This window comes from Rhipicephalus sanguineus, chromosome 4 (genome assembly GCF_013339695.2).
Source record: "Rhipicephalus sanguineus isolate Rsan-2018 chromosome 4, BIME_Rsan_1.4, whole genome shotgun sequence".
Classification (NCBI taxonomy): domain Eukaryota; kingdom Metazoa; phylum Arthropoda; class Arachnida; order Ixodida; family Ixodidae; genus Rhipicephalus; species Rhipicephalus sanguineus.
The window spans coordinates 44,454,433-44,474,797 of NC_051179.1; the positions used below are offsets into that span (position 1 = coordinate 44,454,433).

The window sequence follows — 20,365 nt, forward strand, 5'->3', positions numbered from 1 at the left end:
CTGTGCTCCACTCCCACAAAAATGTGGCCACATGCCGGGAATCGAACCCGCGTCGTCGAGCTTATAGCGTAATACCTTTGCGGCTAAACTGTCACGGCAGGCTTTGCGCTTGATATAAATCGGACAGAACGACAAATTGCGGCTGTTCGCAGACTATATTGATGTGTAGTACTTGGACGGTGCTATAGTCATGACTTTGTAGTGTCGTCACAGACTCTTCTTCTTTCTCATTCTTTTACACCCCCTTTCCCCTTCCCAAGCAGCAAACCGGCACCTCCTCCGGTTAGCCTTAGTGTTTTTCCTTGATATATATATATATATATATATATATATATATATATATGGTGTTTCAAGAAATGTGTCCCACCTTCTCAAAAACTCAGGAAAATGCGATATTTGATTGCTGCCTTCAGAATTGGTTTTTCTGTAGTGGCAGGGATTTTAAGATGGTTAAAGAAATCATTTCGGACTGTAATTAAAAAAGTTAAATTAATTAACTTTTTAATTAGTGGAGTTAGGCGATTGTGTCAAATGGGAGAATTGAAGTTCTTCATGCCAGAAGCCCAACTCAACTTTGAGATTTCGAAAAAGTGGCATCTAGTAATAATCACGAAGTAATGAAATTCAACCAAATTCAATGGTGAAACCTAAACAGAAACATGGAAGAACGCAACTGCCATATTCCTCTGAGACGTCCAAAATGAGTGGATGACTTTTTCTGTAGAGCTAGGCATCTTAAGATGGTTAGAGACATGACCTGAGACAGTAATTAAGAAAGTTAAATTAATTAACTTTTTAATTGGTGGAGTTAGGTCACTGTGTCAAATTTGGGAATTGAAGTTTTTCATGCCAGAAACCCATCCCAACATTGAGATTTCGAAAAAGCGGCCTCTAGTAATAATTACGAAGTATCGAAATTCAACCGAATTCGATGGCTTTCGCTGTTGAAAGCCGTTGCATTTCGTTGAATTTCATTACGCCACAACAATTACTAGAGGACGCTTTTTCGAAATCTCAAAGCTCGGATGGGTTCCTCGCATGAAGACCTTCAATTCTCCCATTTGACACAATCACCTAAGTCCACTAATTAAAAAGTTAATTAATGTAACTTTCTTAATTACTATCCTAAATGATGTCCTTAACTACCCTAAGATTCCTGCCGCTACAGAAAAAGCAATTCTGAAAGCCCTGAGCAAATATCGCATTTTCCTGATTTTTTTAGAAGGTTGGACACATTTCTTGAAACACCCTGTATATAAAGTGTGGGGGTCCTCACCGCCTGACCAAATGACGAGTTGCCGCGCTGCCTCCCAACTCAGAAAACATTTATTAGTACAAATAACGATCAAACTGAACAGTTCAACTCGTAACTCAAGGTCCTCACGGCCACCACATACCATAAAACGTTCAACCCTCGCCACGCTGGCCGTCCAACACACGCGCGCACACACCCCGCCAGTCTGTCGCCGACTCCCCGCGCCCCGTGTTGGCTGGCGCTTTTATGGGGTATCTGTAGGGCGCGCGCACCCATACTGCGCAGCACGAGCAGTAATCGGATGGCGATGCGCGCGATTCCCACAATATATATCTTTGCGTTTGATGGCAATAACAGGAAACTGGAATCGTAAGCAAGACAACATAGGCGCATCGTTATGAGTGAAAGAAGCCTGCCAGTAAGAGGGAGAGAGAAAATTTTATATTTGTTCTACACTGGGAAGGGTTTGGATGCGCGTGTTGAGCAGAGCGTTCAATTCAGAGCCCCAGCGGCGGTTTCAGTTCTTTCGGCCCCGGCTTTTCGCTGGTCTTCCGTTGTCGACTTGGTCAGAAACCTGGATACTGCTCGTGCGTTGACGTTTCGGTTAGAGTTGATGTCAGGGTCTCACTAGCAGAGGAAAATAGAGAGCTGCAAGGAAGAAACAGGAGAAAGAGGAAAGACAGAGATGCTAACCAGTTCAGAGCGACCGGTATATGTGACCCTATATTGGGAAAAGGGGTGCGACTTTTGAAGTGAGAAATATAAAGAAAGAGGGAGAGAAAATACGAAGAAAAGGCGGGAGCTTATCGTTTGCAACCCTACATTGGGAAAGGGTAAGATGGCAATACAAAAGAGGAAAGAGGGAAACAAACCAAGGCAAGAATGGCACAGATGTTCGTCAGGTTAAATGTGCGGTTGGCTACTCCTCAGTTGGCCAAAGCGGAAAAGCGTGTGGGCGTTTTTTGATGCAAAGGTTCGCTCTTAATAGGGATACGTCGAAAAAATTACGCAATTAGACGGCTGTTTATGCACATATACAAATTTTTAAAAAAATGTGGTGGGGGTGAGGCATTCCTCCCGGTTTTCCATAATGCGAAACTGAAATTTCTCCGCGGAGTCGCTGACCTTCGAGGCTATTCAGTGACGTCACACGTCTCAACGGTCAGGAAAAAAAAAAAAGACCAGTGTAAAAGACCCTGAAAGTAAAACGACGCAAGTCGAAAATGTGAACGGCACTGCAAGGGCGAGAACAATCGCTCTCTCAGCCCACGAACGTCAAACAGAAGGTGAAAGACAAAAAAAAAAAAAAAAAAAACGACACGAACGACTTGTTCTAGCCGCTCCCTTTCACGACGCTTTCACGCAATACATCCCCTCCTCACCTTCCTCCTTTCCCCGTCAGTTTTTTTTTTTTTTTTTACAAAGAGAGGATAAGTAAAACCGAAAGAGGAAACGCTGCCACCCGGAATAGAGAAACTTCCTTCTTCGGCAGACAGAAGAACAGCCGAAGGTCGTGTGGCGCCTATCTCTTATTCGTTATTCTGCAGGCGCCAGCCTTTGTTTCCCCTTTCTTTTAATCTTTTTTTATTTATTTATGTTTTATTTTTTTACTTTCCTCTGTGCGTCCATGCGCCGGCGCATTTGACGCGTGTCGCCGGTGGCACCGACCGCGAACGCGTTGGCGAAAGCAAGCTGTTTCTTTCTCGCCACTCCACGCGAGACGCGCAGCAGTCAGGCAGGCAGGCAGACGGAAGTCCAACGAAAGCCGTCGTGTGCTGCTCCCGCCGGCAGATCCGGGAAACGCGCCCGCGACCTCGCCTCCCGTCCCACCCATCTTCTTTCGCCATAGCCTCGTCATCGGACGCCTCTACCGAAACAGCGGCAATGCCAGCCACTCTAACGGCAACGTAACGTGGCGTGCCACGTTGCAGTGAAATACAAAAAAGCGACCACAGCCCTCGTGACCATATTTCATACCTAGAATTTGATTTAATGGCCAGTTCTAATTCTCAACGATTCTAATTTCTCACCCGCGCGATGGTACAGAGGTTACAGTGCTCGGCTGCTGAACCGAAGGCCTCGGGTTCGGTCCCGGCCGCGGCGGTCGCATTTTCGGTTGAGGTGAAATTGCTCGAGGCTTAGATTTAGGGGCACGTTAAAGAACCCCAGGTGGTCAACATTTCCGGAGCCCTCCGGGGTGATTTATAATCACATCGCGATTCTGGCACGTGAAACCTCAGCAATTAACATTTTTATTAATTAAACTTTATGTTCTCATTTTTCTCAGCAATCCAGGCGACACTCCACCTGTTCGTTATCGCAATGATCGGCCGGTCTTTAGCAGTGAACGATAAGGAACGAATATGATCGCTACATTGTACGCCGGTTCATATATTACGCGGCGTGGTTTGTACACGCAACTCAGTGTTTAGGCGAACAGGAACTAGAGAACGAGGTGGCCGATCGTTGTACGATATCGCAGCACACTTGCGTTTAATGACGATCTACAACCCCAAGTCTTGTGGTTTTCTTTTTATTGACATGTCAGATACTGTGATAAAAAATGGACACGCTGTGTGCGGCGCATAATACGAAGACCATTGAACGAAATCAAAACAACACATTTGACAGTTGTCAATAGCGCAGGTATTTAACGAAGACGACTTAAATGAAACAAGTCCGAACGAGACAGAGTGGCCATAAGGAGGCGGAGAGAGGGCAGAGAAGAAAAAAACGCCAGGCCTGCGCTGAAACCGCAGCACAGTCACAGCGAAAGCTGGAAGAGCGGCGTTTCTAGAGCCCGTTGTAAGCTCTCTTGGGGCTACAATACAAGTAGACTAGAAAGGTACCCACTACGCCATAAATCACAATTTTTGTGAAGTTGGGAAGCACCTACTAAGCCATTATACATCATTCTGCGGAGAAGCGAGGCACCAGCTACACGTCTGTAAGGCATTATGTGCACTTTGTTGACGTGACGACTGATGACGATGAAGAATTATGGCTCAGCCATTCGTAATGGGTTGGAAGCTTTAAACGGCCCACCAGTTATGTAATTTGCATTGGGTGACGCCCGCTCGCTATTTCCCTCTCCCGTCATGCTGTATAACATACGTTGACGTGGGAGCGAGACGGGGGCGGGGGCGCAGAACTTTACTGAGACCCCGAGGAAATGGATCTGCGCTTATAGGCTTCCTTGGCAACCAATACAAGTGCACTCGCGAGGAACCCACTACGCTCTAAATCATTGTAATTTTTGAGAAGTAGGGCAGCAGGCACTCTGCCATTTTTCGTCATTTTACGGAGATCCGTGGTACCTGCTAAACGCATGTAAGGCATTATGCGCACTTTGTTTGTTGATGACGAAGAAGTATGGTAGATATCTTTGTAATGGGTTGGAAGCATTTCACAACCTACTCGTTGCGCAATTCGCATTGTGTGACGCCTGGTTGCAGAATTCGCGTTGTGCGACGCTTGGTGCTTATTTTACTCTTCTACCACGCTATATTGCATATGCTAATGTGGTTCCTTCCCGACATGAAGCCTGTATAGGACCTTTTTGCCAAGCAGTTTCAAGCACCGGAATGGCTCAGAGGTTGAATACTGGGCTCCCACGCAGAGGGCCCAGGTTCGAACCTCGTTCCATCCTGGAATTTTTTCTTATTTCGTTTTTTTTTCTTATTTCGATCGATACTGGTTACGGACACCGGCGGCGGCGGCGGACAACTACGGCGCCAAAAACGGCCGGTGAAATGATCTCATAACAGCTTTCGCTGTAAAAAAGAATTGGCTCATTGCACGTTTATTTCTGATGTCTTTCCGTTTTGCTGTAAACGCCCCTGCCGCAACACTTATGAGAGTTTTATCGAGGCTTTACCCTTACGTACCAACATTTGTAATTGTTCTCTTAACTGTAATAATAAACGTTTTTGACTTCACACAGTCTGTAGCTGGCGTTTATACAAGTATACTTGTCCATAGGGTGGCTTCAGCCTGTGACTTGCCTAGTTCGCCCGCGCATTACATAGCAAAAAGTGAAAACCAATTAGTAAGAGCTGTTACAATTTTACTTATCGACATTACGGTGTAATATCGAAGTTATATAATCATGTCAATATGAATGGTAAGCCGGTTGATCCCGACAGTGTAAAGAGCATTTTCACGCGGTGTATCGCTATATGTACGTCAAGGAAATCCACAACAAAATTAATCCAACAGACAATCAGGCCAAGGAAAGCATAGGGGAGATTTATTGTCGTCTTTTAAATGCAGTGTAGTAATTGTGGCGTAAATCAAAAATGAATTGAAGTGGACGTGAAAACGCCCTCTCCGTCGGTGGGATCCGAACCCACAACCTTCGTGTGGAAAGGCAGTTACGATCGAAACTTACGTACAAACAGGAGAAGGCGCGGCGCCACTTTTAATCCACGAGCTCCTCCGCTTGGCGAGACCGATCGAATTCGCGCGCCGCTAATAATTATCGAGGCCGGAGGATAGTCCGTCCCGCAGGTAGTAAGCGGGAGCAATGCGGGCGCACGCGTCGGACGCACGCGCTTACACACACGCGCGCGCACGCTGCGCGGCTGCGATTGCACGATTCGCGAGGTTCGCGGGCACTCCTTTTCATTCTCTCTCGATTCTTTCTGACAGCAGCCTCGAGGGCATCGTGGTCGGTCGTTTCGACGACGTCCGACAGGCGCCTTCGGCCGACGTACCGCCGCGTAGGAATTGTAATAAGGGCGTGCGCGCACAAAACAAACGGGGCCTTCCCTTCCGTTCTCCTTCTCGCCTACCCTCTCCCACGGCGGCGACGAAGCCAGCAGCAAGAGGAAGAAAGCGTGCGGTAAAGAAAGAAACAGACACGTGCGAGTGAGTTGTACCGCGCTCGACGCTACGTACGCGGGAGTGAGGCGATGGTGAGGCGGTGAGTACAGCAGACCATTGCATGCTAGTTTCTAGTGTGGTGCGGCCGACTGAGAAGAAGAAGAACAAACGTGTTTATCTAGTCGAGAAGGGAGGGAAAAAAAAAAGCTCCGGCGATATGTGGATGTGTCGACGACGCCGGTTTGTGGCGTGTTGTCTTCGTTGTGGCGGCAGCCGTCGGAGCTAGCCGAACCAGCGTCGATCACCAAAAGCGACGACGCCAACCACGGCCACACCGCCGTCGTCCGGCTCGCGCCGCCGTTGTCGCATTAAGGGTGTGGGTGTCCGATTGGTTAGAAGTGCCGCTCGTGTCAACACGACAGGACAACGTCAGCGTTCACGTCCACTGCATCAAAGTGAGTTCTGGTGTGGGACAGGTCTCGTAGTCGTCGGGGATCCCAAACAGGAGCCAACGAGAACAGAGCTGAACTACGCGCACAGGTTGCTATCAGTGAGACAAACGACGTCACTGAGCACGCCTGGAAGAAGTAAACAGCAGCTAGTGATCACGGTTTTTGTTGTTCCATCAGTACTGTACCAGGACTGACGAGCAAGAAAGCAGCTGATCTGATTCAACGCCTGCGGAACCATCTTCAATTCACACCAGGAGACCTCTCGAGCGTGGTGTAATATAAGTGTTGGTTGTAGCATCACTCCTGGTATCCGAAGTCCAGCGCTTGCAGGATCAGCGGAAGAGTCGACGACAAGGCACCTACGTTTCACAACTACCGTGCGTTGGGAACGGTGACTGCAGCAAACTCGGCTTCAAAGGTGCACCAGAACCTACAAAAGCTCGACAAAGTCCGGACCTACAAGACTGGACACTGTTACGATGACCAGTCTACAAGACACGGTCGTCCCGGAGGCGGACAAGCCTTGCAAGGGCGAACTGCCTGTGGTGCACGAGGTGAACAACGTCGTCGAGATGCACGGTGGTGTTGGGGGCGTCCGCGCGGACAAGTTCCCGACGTCCGGCATCGGCGGCAAGCCGTCGCTGACGACGTTCGCCAACATTCCGTCCGAAGACCCGCGAGACAAGAAGTGTCGCGTGGCTCAACTCAAGTCTAGGATCGCCGTATTCAGGTAACGAACAAGTGTGCCGCCGTAGACCTGGCAAATGATACTAGTATTGCAGCTGGAAGCCTCCACATTTTGCTCAATCGAATCCTGACCGTAATAACGGTTCGTTTCGTTCGTTTACTAGTGATATCGGGGATTTTACCCTCCAAAAGCAAGATATGACACGCCATAGTGGAGGGCTCCGGAAATTTCAACCACCTGGGGTTCCTTAGCGTGCAGTTACATATAAGTACAGATGCCTGTATCATTTCGTCTGCATCGAAACTCGAACGCCGCGGCCGGGATCGAACCTGCGCCTTGGTTGAGCAACCAATCACTGCATGTAACCACTGTACCACCGTGGCGGCGTTTCGCTCGTTTAGTTCACTGATACGAAGGCTGTACTCAACCTTGTAAAGTTCTAGGCTTTCTTACAGAGCAGGCGCAAACGTCGCGGTTAAATTAGGCATCGGACTGACAGTTTTAAGCTGCAAAAGAACGTCGGCGCATGCACAGAACTTGCTGGTTGCGAAGATAATAGTTCATATCGCCTTGTCTGATTATGGGTTACGAAAGCTTTTTTAAGTACTGGAAACTTACCGTAGGCCTTTCGTACATACGTTTGTGTGCATGTGGAATTCAGATGCGCCAAATGTCGAGGTGAGAACGTTTTCGCATGTATCATTCTAGTTTGGACAACAACATTAAGGTCGTCTGTAGATCAGCTTCCTGTTTGATGCCACTTAGGGCGTCCGGGACTAGAAGAATTTTGAAGCCAAAGTGTGGCGCCACGTGTGTCGGAAATGAACTCTTCATTTGTAATGACATCGAAGCAATCCTATAGCTTTCATAACGTTTACACCGGACTAGATTGCTACTTTCATATCATTATCTCAGCAACAGTTGGCATTACCTATACCTCGTGCTTTTTTAGATGCCTTAACCTGTAAAAGGTTCTCGAAATCTTCATTTTCTTTTGCGCGTCGCATCGTTAACATGGTCAACACAACTTTGAACGAAAGAGCCTATGCTTTTAGGATTGACGAGCGTCATCGTTCTCTCGAAGTTTCGCAAGCGCCCGCGTGGTTTGCGATTTTCAGTCTGGCAAAAACTGCGAACTACGAATCGAGACCACCGCAGCATTCGCCGCATAGAAGTCAGATAATCTGATGAAAGTCGTGGATTATCACTGCGCACTCAATGCGGCTTTGTCTGCATGCTCCCTCACCCTGCAACGTGAATTATAGTGCATTGCCTTTATGCTGCAAGAGAAGTCGACACAGCAGCCGACATTTCATCCTCATGGTATTAAGATGTTTACCGCACCTCGTGGGGTCACCAGACGTATATATACACTCTACAAAGGGGATTACCGAATGCTGTCGCGACAAGAACAAAAATGCTTCGCAGAACCTTGAAGACTTCTCACGAAGGCTTTTTTCATTGCGTCTCTTTTAACGCATACAACCACAAAAGTGCGTAGAGTATTCGCTACTTAATCTGGTGATTAAGTGTCACGTGACTTAGGCAACGAGTACCTGCCACGGTAGCACAGCGACCGTGATGTTCCGTTTCTGACCGAGGTATCGCGGGTTCTATTCCCGAGAGCAAGCAAGTTCAGATAGAGACGGAACGCCAAAAAAGCGTACGCATCGAGCTGAAGGATGCGCATCAAGGAAAAAACCGAGTAGACGAAATTGTTATTCGAAGCACCAACGCTATACGCGGCGTCCCTGTAATTGCAACATTGTTGCTGTGGAACGTAGACATCATAATAATAGCGACCCTATAGTTGTGTACAATGAATACGAGGCTCGCCGCTCTGCCCAAGCCATATAGCAAATGCTCCACCATAACAGGGCGGCAAAATGTTGTTGTCACAGATGCACTTTAAAGAGACACTAAAGAGAAAAACTGTTTTTCTCGTATTAGCAAATCACTCATTCACGATACCGAAATCAACACGCTTGTCGCGAGAAGGCGCTTGGAAAGCGAGAAAACGAGCGAAAAAGAAAATTCGGGTGACGACGACACTGCCGCCACCTCGAAGTTCTCGCACCAGTCGCTGTGACGTCATAGATTTTGACGGCGTCTACTAGGGCCTCCGTAGTTCTTAATCGGTAAAAATGAAGTAGAGTACTCACGGATTCAAATGTGACATCAAAATTTTCAGTATAACGACTGGCATGCGCAATTGCTCGAGATAGCCACGTCATGTCGCGACGAATCTCGTCTGTAAAGATAATGTTGGCTCTGATCTACGCGTTCGAGTCGAAATTACGCCGATATGACCCCAACTGAAGACTGTAGAAACGAAAGTATCTGCGTTACTTAGCCCTAAATTGTCCCATTTCAATCCGTGATTGCTGTACATTGTCTTCTAAGGGAGCCAGAAACTTAACATACCAGGTTTCAAGAAATTTCGTTGAGCCAATGCGGCCAAAATACGAAAAAACACTTTGAAATCCGTAACGCCACCATCGGAGATATCGGCGAGAAATTTAAAAGTTAAACATTTGACAAAAGTTACCTCATCTATTAACAAACCTATGATGGTGATATTAACGACACTAGGGCTTTCAGAGTATAATTTATCAGTATAAACTAATTTACTGTTTCACTTAAGTATCCCTCTGAAGAACCCCAGGTGGTCGAAAATTTCCGGAGCCCTCCCCTACATACCCAGGTTTTGGGACGTTAAACCCCACCAACCAATTATTATGTTACGTAGTTCCTCTCTAGTAAAAGCAGTGTCGAGGCGAAGAAGGGTCCTTTTTTTATTACGGGAAAGCTTAAAAAGCCGTGGTTTGCAGTCAACGTTCGAGTCTTATAGTATGGTCTTTCTGCCCACTAAACGCTGGGTTCCGCGTACACACACGTCGAAACGGCAGCGGGACGCGTCCATGACGTGCAAGCCGTGACATACGGCTGTGGCTGGCGCCATATCGTATTTGTCTTTCGCATCGGTGGCCGACCGCTTTCCGTTTAGTTTTTCTCTTTTTTAGTTCTTTTTTTTCCTCGTGTTAGACGCACGCGCGAGTCCAGTCGCTGTCGGCAGACGCTCCGCGGCCTTCGGTTCAGCTTTTTTTTCCTCGATCGCTGGCGAAACGCCTTCTCGTAATGGCTTTCTTAAGAGGAGTATCTGTCTTTTCGTACCAAACAAGACCGAAATGAGGGGGCCTTATACGGGCTTGTTGTGTCCGGTTTGGGGGCGTACATGCCTACGGCTTGTATGAGTTATCGCCGTCTATAAAGCGAGGCGTACAATATACGTAGTCACGCTTTGCCATGCGTGGCCCGTAATGCGCATATATGCATGCTCTGAGCGGCAGCCGTGACATAACCGGCCTTTGTTTTCGTCTCTTCCCCCGAGATAAGTAGATGGAAAAAAGAAAAAGAAAGCCAGGACCGGATCTTGTGTAACAGTGACACAAGGGACTGCAGTAACCACTTTTGGCATGCGTCCTTCTGGGGAACTGTGCCTGGGAGTAATCCATTGTAGACGAGTTCTGTGTAATCGTCCGTTTGCATGCCCACCTCCGAAGTATACGCGCGTGCAATATGTCCGGTTGCACCGCAACATATGATACATTCGGGTGGGTTGTTTCAGAGCGCTCCGGAGGCTCCGAAAAAATTATGTAAAAGAGCAACGAAGCATTACCATACTAAAACAAGCGGGTGAGTACATGATAAGGAAGTAAGGAACATGACTTGCGTACCTGCTTGTTCTCGCCGTAAGGCTTTAAAGCTGTTGAATGCACCACATTCAAACGCGGTCAGAGCGCTCTCAAAGGACCACCCGAATATACTGAGACCCATGTATTTGTGTTGTCACATTTTAGGAGCTGGCTCGCCAGGTTCTTTAGCTGGGGCGAAGTCCCGCGCCGTACGCGTAACCTTAGTTCTAGAGGGGACCGCAACAGGCGCAGCTCGCGCGAAAGAGAAGTCTTCTTCCTCTTGTTCTTCGAGCGCCTTGATAATAATATTAACTCAGGCAAAACCACATATAGCATAGCCAACTGTAGCACGCGCACGCTCGCGCGCAGCTCGCGCGAAAGAGAAGTCTTCTTCGTCTTGTCCTTCGAGCGCCTTGATGATGATATTAACGCAGGCAAAACCACCTATAGCATAGCCAACTGTAGAATGCAGCGCTCGGTCCACGCCGGCGCGTGCTCTAGTTTGATAGGAGACCGCTAGAGCGCCACAACTGCACGCTTCCTCTCTCTTTCGACAGTCCTTAGTCAGTGCGCTTCGATACTAATAACATGAACGAAGAAGACAAGGCGGCGGAGCGGAGGGCTCGCAAGGCAGCAGCAACACGGGCTCGCTGCCAAGACCCTGCGGTGAGAGCTCGCGAGGCCGCAGAGAGACGTCAGCGTCGTGTGGTCCCCGAGATACAAGCCCGCGAAGCCGAAGCAGTGCGGAAGCGGCGGCAAGAGAACCTCGAAGAGGTGCGGGCGCGGGATGCAGCGGCCAAGCGCCGAAAGCGGTCGCTACCAGAAGTTGGTGGCACCGACGCGCGCTTCAAGCACGATTTCCTCGACCACACGTTCGGCCGCAGCTGCAAGGTCTGCGACCGCTTGTGGTTCGAGAAAACCTGACCACAGTCGCTACTATAACAACGTGTCACGTCTTTATATGACAGTGGAGGAATTGTACGGAGCATTCACGGTTTACCCGATTAACTCCGAGCCAGCTCCTCAACCATCATTCACTTCGTGGATATGGCGTGATTTTTTTTTTTTTGCTTTCCTTTTCGTTGTGAGATATACAACGTTAAAGCGCAGTGGTGTCCCAAATCGGGGAATACTTTATTACAACTAATAATAATAATAATAATAATAATAATAATAATAATATAATAATAATAATAATAATATCTGGGGTTTAACGTCCCCAAACCACGATATGATTATGAGAGACGCCGTAGTGGAGGGCTCCGGAAATTTCGACCACCTGGTGTTCTTTAACGTGCACCTAAATCCCTAAATGCACGGGCCTCAAACATTTTCGCCTCCATCGAAAATGCAGCCGCCGCGGTCGGGATTCGATCCCGCGGCCAACTCATGATCGACTGACAAAGCTTTGTGCAAAAAGGGCGTAATTGAACAAAGTGACTCTCGAAACGAGCACACTTATACGTACGTCGCGCATGAGCAGTCTGTGGTATGCGTGCATACATATGCACTTAATACTATATATTTGTCATGTCTCGCATTAGATATCTTCCCTTCGCCGACCAAGTTGGTGTTGGGCTACGGTAGTGTTTTTTATATTGGTGTCAGGTCGGGTTTAAACACAGTCGTGAACAATATGAGAGGGAACACCGAATTCTTCTTTATTCAACGATTACCTGTAATCTACCGTTATGAATGTGACATTGACATGTGACATAGTGTTGCGAACACTTGCGCTTGCAAAGTGTGTTTAGCCGCTATGACAGTTAACAGGTAGATTCGGTGTTTCCTCTCATATTGTTCATGGCAGTACACCACGCACTCACAAAAGGAACATAAACAGGAAGACAAAGAGGATAGTTGCTTGTGTGCGTCAGTGTTGTTTATTTATGAGTTTGGACACTTTTCGATCATTCTGCCATTTGCACGTTGGCAGGGAGGGTCAAGTGCTTAGAAGCATGGTTATTGAAAGCGAAGAGTCCGTGTGGAGAGTCATGCTTAGCGCACCTTCTTCTTTTGTTGTTGTTGTTTTAAGAGAGAGGGAGATAAAGGTTAAATGAAAGGCGGGGAGGTTGACCACAAGATAAATAACGGTTTGCTACCCTGCACTTCGGAAGACGTAAGAGGGAACAGAAAGGTAAGAAACAAAGGAATGAGAGAAAGAGTTAAAAATATAAAGGAAGAAATAACAAGCGCACGCACGCACGCACGCGTACACACACGCGCACATAAACAAGCACGGGAGATGTCATAGTCGCTCAGGGAAGCCGATTGACAGCAGAAGCGTCAGCAGCGCCTTCGCCGCGTTTCTGGTGTGAAGCTCGAACGTTCCGGCATTCCAAACATGATACCGCTATCGATTTCGCCACGCGCAGAGAGTTACACGTTCGTTTTTTTTTTTTTTTTTTGCGCCGAGCAATTGCGCAATGCTCACTTTCCTCCTGGCGACAATAACAAGCTTCTCGACTAACCATCGGCGATACCGTTCGCTGACAGCTTCCTGCTGCGTGTCGAGTTCCAGGGTCAACGAATGCCGTTGAGTCAGCTTAGCATCTGCGGAAATAGCTTTGCGTCACTGAGCGGAATGCTTGCGGTAACTACAACGGTCGTGGCGCTGGCATCGGAGGCAGCGGTATGGCTTAGCACACACGCACGCGCACACGCACATACGCACACACACGCGCGCGCGATATGTCGAAAAAAAAAAGAAAGAAAAAACAATTTGAGCTTGGACTATTTGTTTCGCTGCTTTAAGATGTGCGAAAGGGTTATGGAGAAAGGCAAAGATAGGCTTAAATACATATAACCTATACAAACTACATCCATTGCCCGCCACGGTGGTCTAGTGGTTATGGCGCTCGACTGCTGACCCGGAGGTAGCGGGATCGAACCCCGGCTGCGGCGGCCGCATTTTCGATGGAGGCGAAAATGCTTGAGGCCCGTTCACTTAGATGCACGTTAAAGAACCCCAGGCGGTCGAAATTTCCGGAGCCCTCCACTACGGCATCCCTCGTAATCATATCGTGGTGTTGGCACGTTAAATCCCCAACAATTATTAAGTTTATTCGATGCGGAAAGTTTTGTGCCCTGCTGCCGCTGAAAATGTGCGCGAACTTCGGTGGCTCACGTATACGCATACTGTGACAGCAGTGAACCTAACATATAATTAAGCTCTGTGGTTCAGTGGTGGATTTGAGAAAAGTAAATAAAGAACAAACGCTAACACATGTTTACCTATACGGAAAATTGTCATAAAATGCGCGCGCTCGGGGTCATAAAATGTCGAGATGCTGGACACGCTATCGCTATATTGCGAGAGCTCATTATGCGAAAGCGCTGTATAACTACGGGGCAGACAGCCAAGGGCGCGATCTTGATGTACTGGCGACAGCAAAATGAACGAAACTTCGCACATGGAACGCTGGCTGGCTCCGCGGCGAGTCAACCTCTGACCGCTGTGACCTGACGGTTCGCGACCTCCAGCTGTCTCGAGAGGATTTGCATTGAGCGGTTTCATTAACTCTGAAGGCCGCAGCATCCTTGATAACGCCGGCGAACTTCAAGCTCATGCTCGCGAACGCTGTTATGTGTGTATATAACACGCCACGCAACCGCAAACAGTTCAACCTGACTCGCTGGCGCAGTTAGTCTGCGCGTTCGTTCCAGCCTAAGTGTAATATACGACCAGTGTAATAAACTATGCTATATCCTTTGAAGGCTGTGCTGATATTTCTATATTTTCTAGCCGTATTTGACAGGGTGACTTCGAACGCGACAGCAAATGATTGGGATTATCTCAAGGGTTGAGCCCAGTTTCCGCGTGATGTCACTGCTTTTTATTAAGCGTTTTCGCCGTATTGGTTCTGCTATTTCCGATTCGTCTGTGAGCTCACACCCTTTGACATATTCATTTTACGTGTCTTGCTTGTTATTCTCAACAATGCAATCGACTACCTTAAGAAAAAGAAGATGGCTTTCGCCTTGAATAAGTCTTCATTAGTTTTCATTAATTAGTCGTATTCATCAGTCATCAGTAATTAACCTGACATTAACTGTCAGTATAACTAATGAAAATTAATTGAATGAGTTCATTAAAAGAGCAAACGCTTGTACTGGCTGGGCTCGTTGCGGCACTTGGCGGAACAGATCTCAACCACGCGCTTCTTCCCTACGTGGCCTCCGAGATTAGCTTCGGCAGCGCGACGAAACACAATGTTATGGTGGCTACAGGGGGAAGTGTCAGCCTCCATGGTGTCAGCAACGGCGCGCCGGAGACGAAGCATTTTTTCATGACGATGCATCTCGGTGCCGACAGTAGCGCCGCCGCATGGGCGCGTCCTCGGGGCGCATAGAGTTTCCTACAATACTTACTAGAGGGAACTCTGGCGCTAGTGTCTATGGGAGCTGCAACGCATGACGCTTCAGCCAGCATGGGAATGATGGGTAGTACACAAATTTGTCTAAACTTCGTACTTTTTGGCTCTGTTTGGCGCCGCGTCGGCTGCATCCGCTTTGTCGCAAAACAAAGTTCAGCAGAAGTCCGCCGTTTCACTTCGCCACTTTAACTTCTTTCGGCTCAGCAATTCAAATATGGTCACGAACTTCACAACGATCCATTCTTTTATCCGAAAGAAAACCAAAACATAGCAATAAACAAAGCCACAAGTACGTTTAAAGCCGCAAGCACGAAGACTAGGCAAATTTGTGTACTACCCATCATTCCCATGGTAGCTGAACGATCGCAGCGCCAGAGTCCCCTCTAGTTAATTTTAGGAAACTCTATGCTCGGGCGCGTCTGTCGGCTCCCAGATTTCATCCGCGCACTGGCCATACACTGGCTTAGGTTCGCGGAGGTGTTTGGCACGGACGCGAGGCGCGTTTTCCGTCCACGACTTCTTACGGCGCACATTAACCATACAACCAAATAATTTTCGAGATTAGGCAAACATATCAATGAAGCTGGCCCAACAAGAGCTTATATAATTGCTTCGTGCTGCTGAAGCTTTGCGTGGAGTGTAACGATTGGAAAACACTGCACCTCGGCTTATGCAGAGGGTGGTCGTTTGCGGGGGTATTGCCCCCCGTTTCGCTGGCAACTTCTCGGAAAGGTACGCAGCGACGTTGGGGAACAAAGCTGGAACCGAATCTGGTGTTAGGGAAGGGCGACCACGAGGAATGTCCACTGTTTCACCGTTGATCAGCAGGTGTGTAGCTGCGAAATATAAACCTCTCGTGGAAGTGAAGTTCACAGACAACGCTGTTCTTGTCCAGCGGCTTATTAGCTCGTGGAATGGAACGTTCCCATCCCTGGCGACGTTCATCATCGGCGGGATAACTGCGATGAGAGACGTATCCCGTAGTGGATCCATAGGCGAAACAATGTCTCTGCTGTCTCTGTTGCTTTGCCATCACGTAGCGTCAGCACATGCAAACAACCTCGCAGGTGAGCCGTCGGCGCGTTGTAGCCGACGCTTCTCGGCTTTCTTGCGAGCCTCGGTCGACAACATAAAGTAACTAAGGCACGCGTCCGCTGGTCCGGTGACGGCAACGGATAATCTATCGACGGGACGACCAAACTTCACGACAGAAAGCGTTTTGTGTGCTGACGAGATCGGCAGCAACACTGGCGTTCGCCGCACAATTGTCGTTTTCGCTCGCGAGAAAACGCGACATGCGTTTCTCGCTCGCGAACAATGCGGCATACGTTTATCGTTCACGAAAAACGTGACATGCTTTTCTCGCTCGCAAAAACCGCGACATACGTACGTTTCTCGGTCGCGAAAAACGCAACATGCGTTTCTCGCTTTAGTAGACAGCGTGCCATACACGCGTTTGCTGACTAGGAAATTCACGTTTCCCGGGAAGCGCCGGTGGCTACGGGAACGCCTTTTGCCATCAGGCACCAATACGCACAAACAAAAGCCGAGCAGGCGAAGCAGATGGTCACATAACACGCGCTTTGCCGGAGAGAATCCACGAGACCACTTCGACAGACCTCGCTCTAGGCATCTCGGAGACGACGAGCGCGCCACCTGTCGGCGTCATGAAAATGTGCAGCACCGGCTTGCACGGCGCAGCCTGGCCGAAGCTGACACCTCCCCCTCTAGCCACCATAACAATGTTAATTCAAAGGAATGCACCAGAGCACATGAACGCCGACGTGCAAGTGCCGATACCAGTCAAGGATTATAGGGTCGTCTTCGATTTTAGGGGTGAAGCACCTTAGGGTCTAGGCAACGTTTTTATAACCAATACAGTTTCGCAGCTCCTCTCGAGTGCCGACACAGGCGACCGAGGCGTGAACTTACGGCGCTGCTGCTCCATTTTGCTTCACTTACCGTGGCTCCCGGGATCGGATACGGCAACGAACCGTTGCTCTCAGTGGCGCGTTGGCGAAGCTAATCGCGGAGGCGACGCACCTGCCGCGCCGATCTCAGTCGTGCGAGGAGTAGCCGCTTGCGACACGTTGCGCGTTTCTCTGTGCTCGCTTTCTCCGTACTCCGCGCGTGATTGTTTGCAGAAGGTGATCACTTGGGAAGCAGTTCTTTCGATTTAGGACGTGTGAAAGGGACAAAGCTGAAGAATGTCATCTTGATGCGCGTGTTGCACGAGCGGCTCGGAAACGAACACTGGTCATCACTTCTCCGAATCGGGGCAGGGACTTGCAAGAAATATCTTCTGAACGCCAATCCCACCAGAATCGTGAAGACTAACCTCGCTACAAGTCGCCTAACCGTGCTCAGCGAATAAAATCAGGTACCTTGATCAACCGTAGTTCACGTTGTACGCCTTTCTCAAGAAATCAGAATTAATTCGCCCGAAAACTAACAACGGTCCTCCGTTTTACGACTTGCTTAGTATGAGAAATCTAAGGCCCGTATTCACAAACGCTTCTCGACTCGACCCTCCACCTCGACTCCGTGGAGTTGAGAAAAATGATTCTCCTCAACTCGAGGGGCGAGGGACATTCAAGGATGTCCCTCAACGTTTTCTCTGACAAGGAGCTCTTCACGAAGGCGTCCTCCACCTCAGCGCACTTGAGGGACGCACGGAGAAGTGAATATGCAAATTATGCTGTCTAAAGCATGCCTTGAGCCTCAAAACAAGAATGTTTCTTTTTATTTTCTATTCTAAACAATTGTACGTTTTTTTGAGTCGGTGATACAGCGGAGGAGATGTTATCGTGTGTTGTGGCGACTGAGCTACTGACGTTGTTGTGTCTGGCAACATAACAGCCTAGTATGCGATCGAGCGGAAGCAGGTTACGATATTACTTCTTTACACGCATCGAAGATCCCAACACGTGTACGTGCCGCCTGCATATTATTCTGTAGGCAATGGGATCAGTAATTGCTCGCCCGAGACGACCATTTGGAAAGGGACACACGCAGTGTGCTCTTATTTTAGTTCTCGCACAGATATATTCCGCTGTCAGGTGGCAGACAAGTATAAAATGGTGTAAAACAGAAGACCACAACAACTGAATCTTACCTTGACCTGCTCAACTTATATATCACGGCATAGATTCCATCGCACTGAAAATGTGATGCAACGATTGCTTCGCAGACGGACGAAATGTAGCAGACGACCAAATGTTGCAGACGACCGCATTTCTCTGCGAGCGCCGTCTGTTTCTAAATGAGTCGTTCGCACCTGTAGTTCATTTTGGTTAGTTTTAACAGCAACAAAAGAGAAAAGTCTTAATTTACTCAACGTAGTTATTATAATACAAAAGTTTATTTTAACTAGCAACTTCCTTGGGTGCTCGATGCTGTGCAAGGGCCCTTGTGTATGGCAGACGACACAACAGTCGGCTCGTTGGTGCGCAATGCACGCGCGGTTGTCCGTGTTGTCCGCGCACTGCACACGCGGTTGTCCGCGGTTGTCCGTGCTCGACTTGAGCGGGAGAGATGTCAGGAGACTTGCTACGGTGCTCTTCGTAAAGCGAAACCTTGAGAGAAACTCCGTGTCCCTGTACTCTTCTAAAGGGTTCAAGCGATCCCTTAACCAGTGCCTAGGCACACAATTCGTGGCATCTGACTCTCTTGCAAGTTCGTCGGAAACATCATGAACGTGAAAAGCAAGTTCCAAAAAGCAGTCAAGTAACGGTACGTCTGCCATGTTTGCCTGCAAACTGTTCTGAGGAGCGCTCAAGGGAGCTTCTGACCTACCTCGAGATTCTCGAGGAGCACACTGAGGATTCTCTCCATTCGAGGAGCGTTTCGAGTCGAGAGTGATTTCTGCAACGCGAGACAGTCCTCAAGGATCCCTTGAAGTCGAGTTTCGAGTCTAGGAGCGTTTGTGAATACGGGCCTAAGTACCTGAGCCAGTGTCATTTTCGCCTCCACAGAAAAAATGCGACCGCCGTAGTCGTGATCGATCCCGCAACCTTCGGGTCAGCAGCCGAGCACCGTAACTACTGCTCCACCGTGGCGGCTAAACACAGGTTTCAACTACAATGGAATATTCGTGCGAGAGTTCAGCTAGACGTGTGAGATTTTACCATTATTATAGGTCACGTTTGATTATCTTTAGATGTTCTTGGAGCTTAGCTTGTGAAATAATCGCTTTTTAAAAGAGTCGAGGTTATGGAAAGTTTAAATCTCGGAATCTCGGCTGTCACGGCCGCCGAAAGCTGCAGCGACGATAGGTCACAAGGGTGTATGACGCGTGAGGCAAGATGTAAGAAGGAACTGCAGCGCCGCTAGTTCTTGCGTCGGCCGTCGCGTCCAGAGGAGCTGCGAAACTGACCTGGTTCTAGAAACGTTGGGTCTAGGCCAGTGGTCTAGGCTTGTCCGTTGTCGTCTGTACGTCACGGCGCATACCCGACGAAACATTTGTGAACATAGGTGTGTATGTTGCGATTACGATTACGATTATAAAGTCTCAGATAAAAGTCATATGCAGCACTCCAAACACTCCTGAAATATCTTCATAAAAATGAAATCGAATGATAATTAAAGGCACTATGTTCCCGAAATCAACAAATCTGGCTATCACAATTCTGAAGGATGTGCACAGTGGGATGTGGAAGGTGTCGTGCGTGACAGTTCGTCTTCAACAAGAAACCCTTAATAGATACATGTATACTGACGTTTTATTTGTGCTTTCTGTTTTACCATGTAATGTACGTATATGTACCTAGCTTACTGTGACATATTATTTGTATGTGTGTGTAAATGTGCTAAACATGTTACCTCCGAGTCATTTCATGTGTTTATGTCCATGTTACCGAATTATGTTTTATCCTTCTCGTGAACGCATTTCTAGCAAGAAAACGTCATGTTAAATTGTTCTTGATGTTAACCGTCTGTGATACAATAAATTTTTCTAAACATAACATCTACTGTACATATTTGCTGGCATGTTCACCAAGTCGTGTATTGTGTATATACATTGTCTTGTACATTGTATATATTGCGATAAGTGTGCGTACGCTAGTTCTTAGTAG

General features: G+C 48.1%; 1 protein-coding gene across 1 annotated transcript in view; it reads left to right on the forward strand.

Annotated features, from left to right (window-relative positions):
* The first annotated feature begins 6,132 nt into the window (after positions 1-6,132).
* The window catches only part of LOC119389871 (NAD kinase), a 50,952-nt gene continuing 36,719 nt past the window's right edge, over positions 6,133-20,365 (forward strand). Inside the window, exon 1 of the mRNA XM_037657278.2 lies at positions 6,133-7,261. Within this exon, the coding sequence (XP_037513206.1) occupies positions 7,011-7,261 (251 nt within the window). The 5' untranslated portion in view covers positions 6,133-7,010. The remainder of the gene's footprint in view (positions 7,262-20,365) is intronic.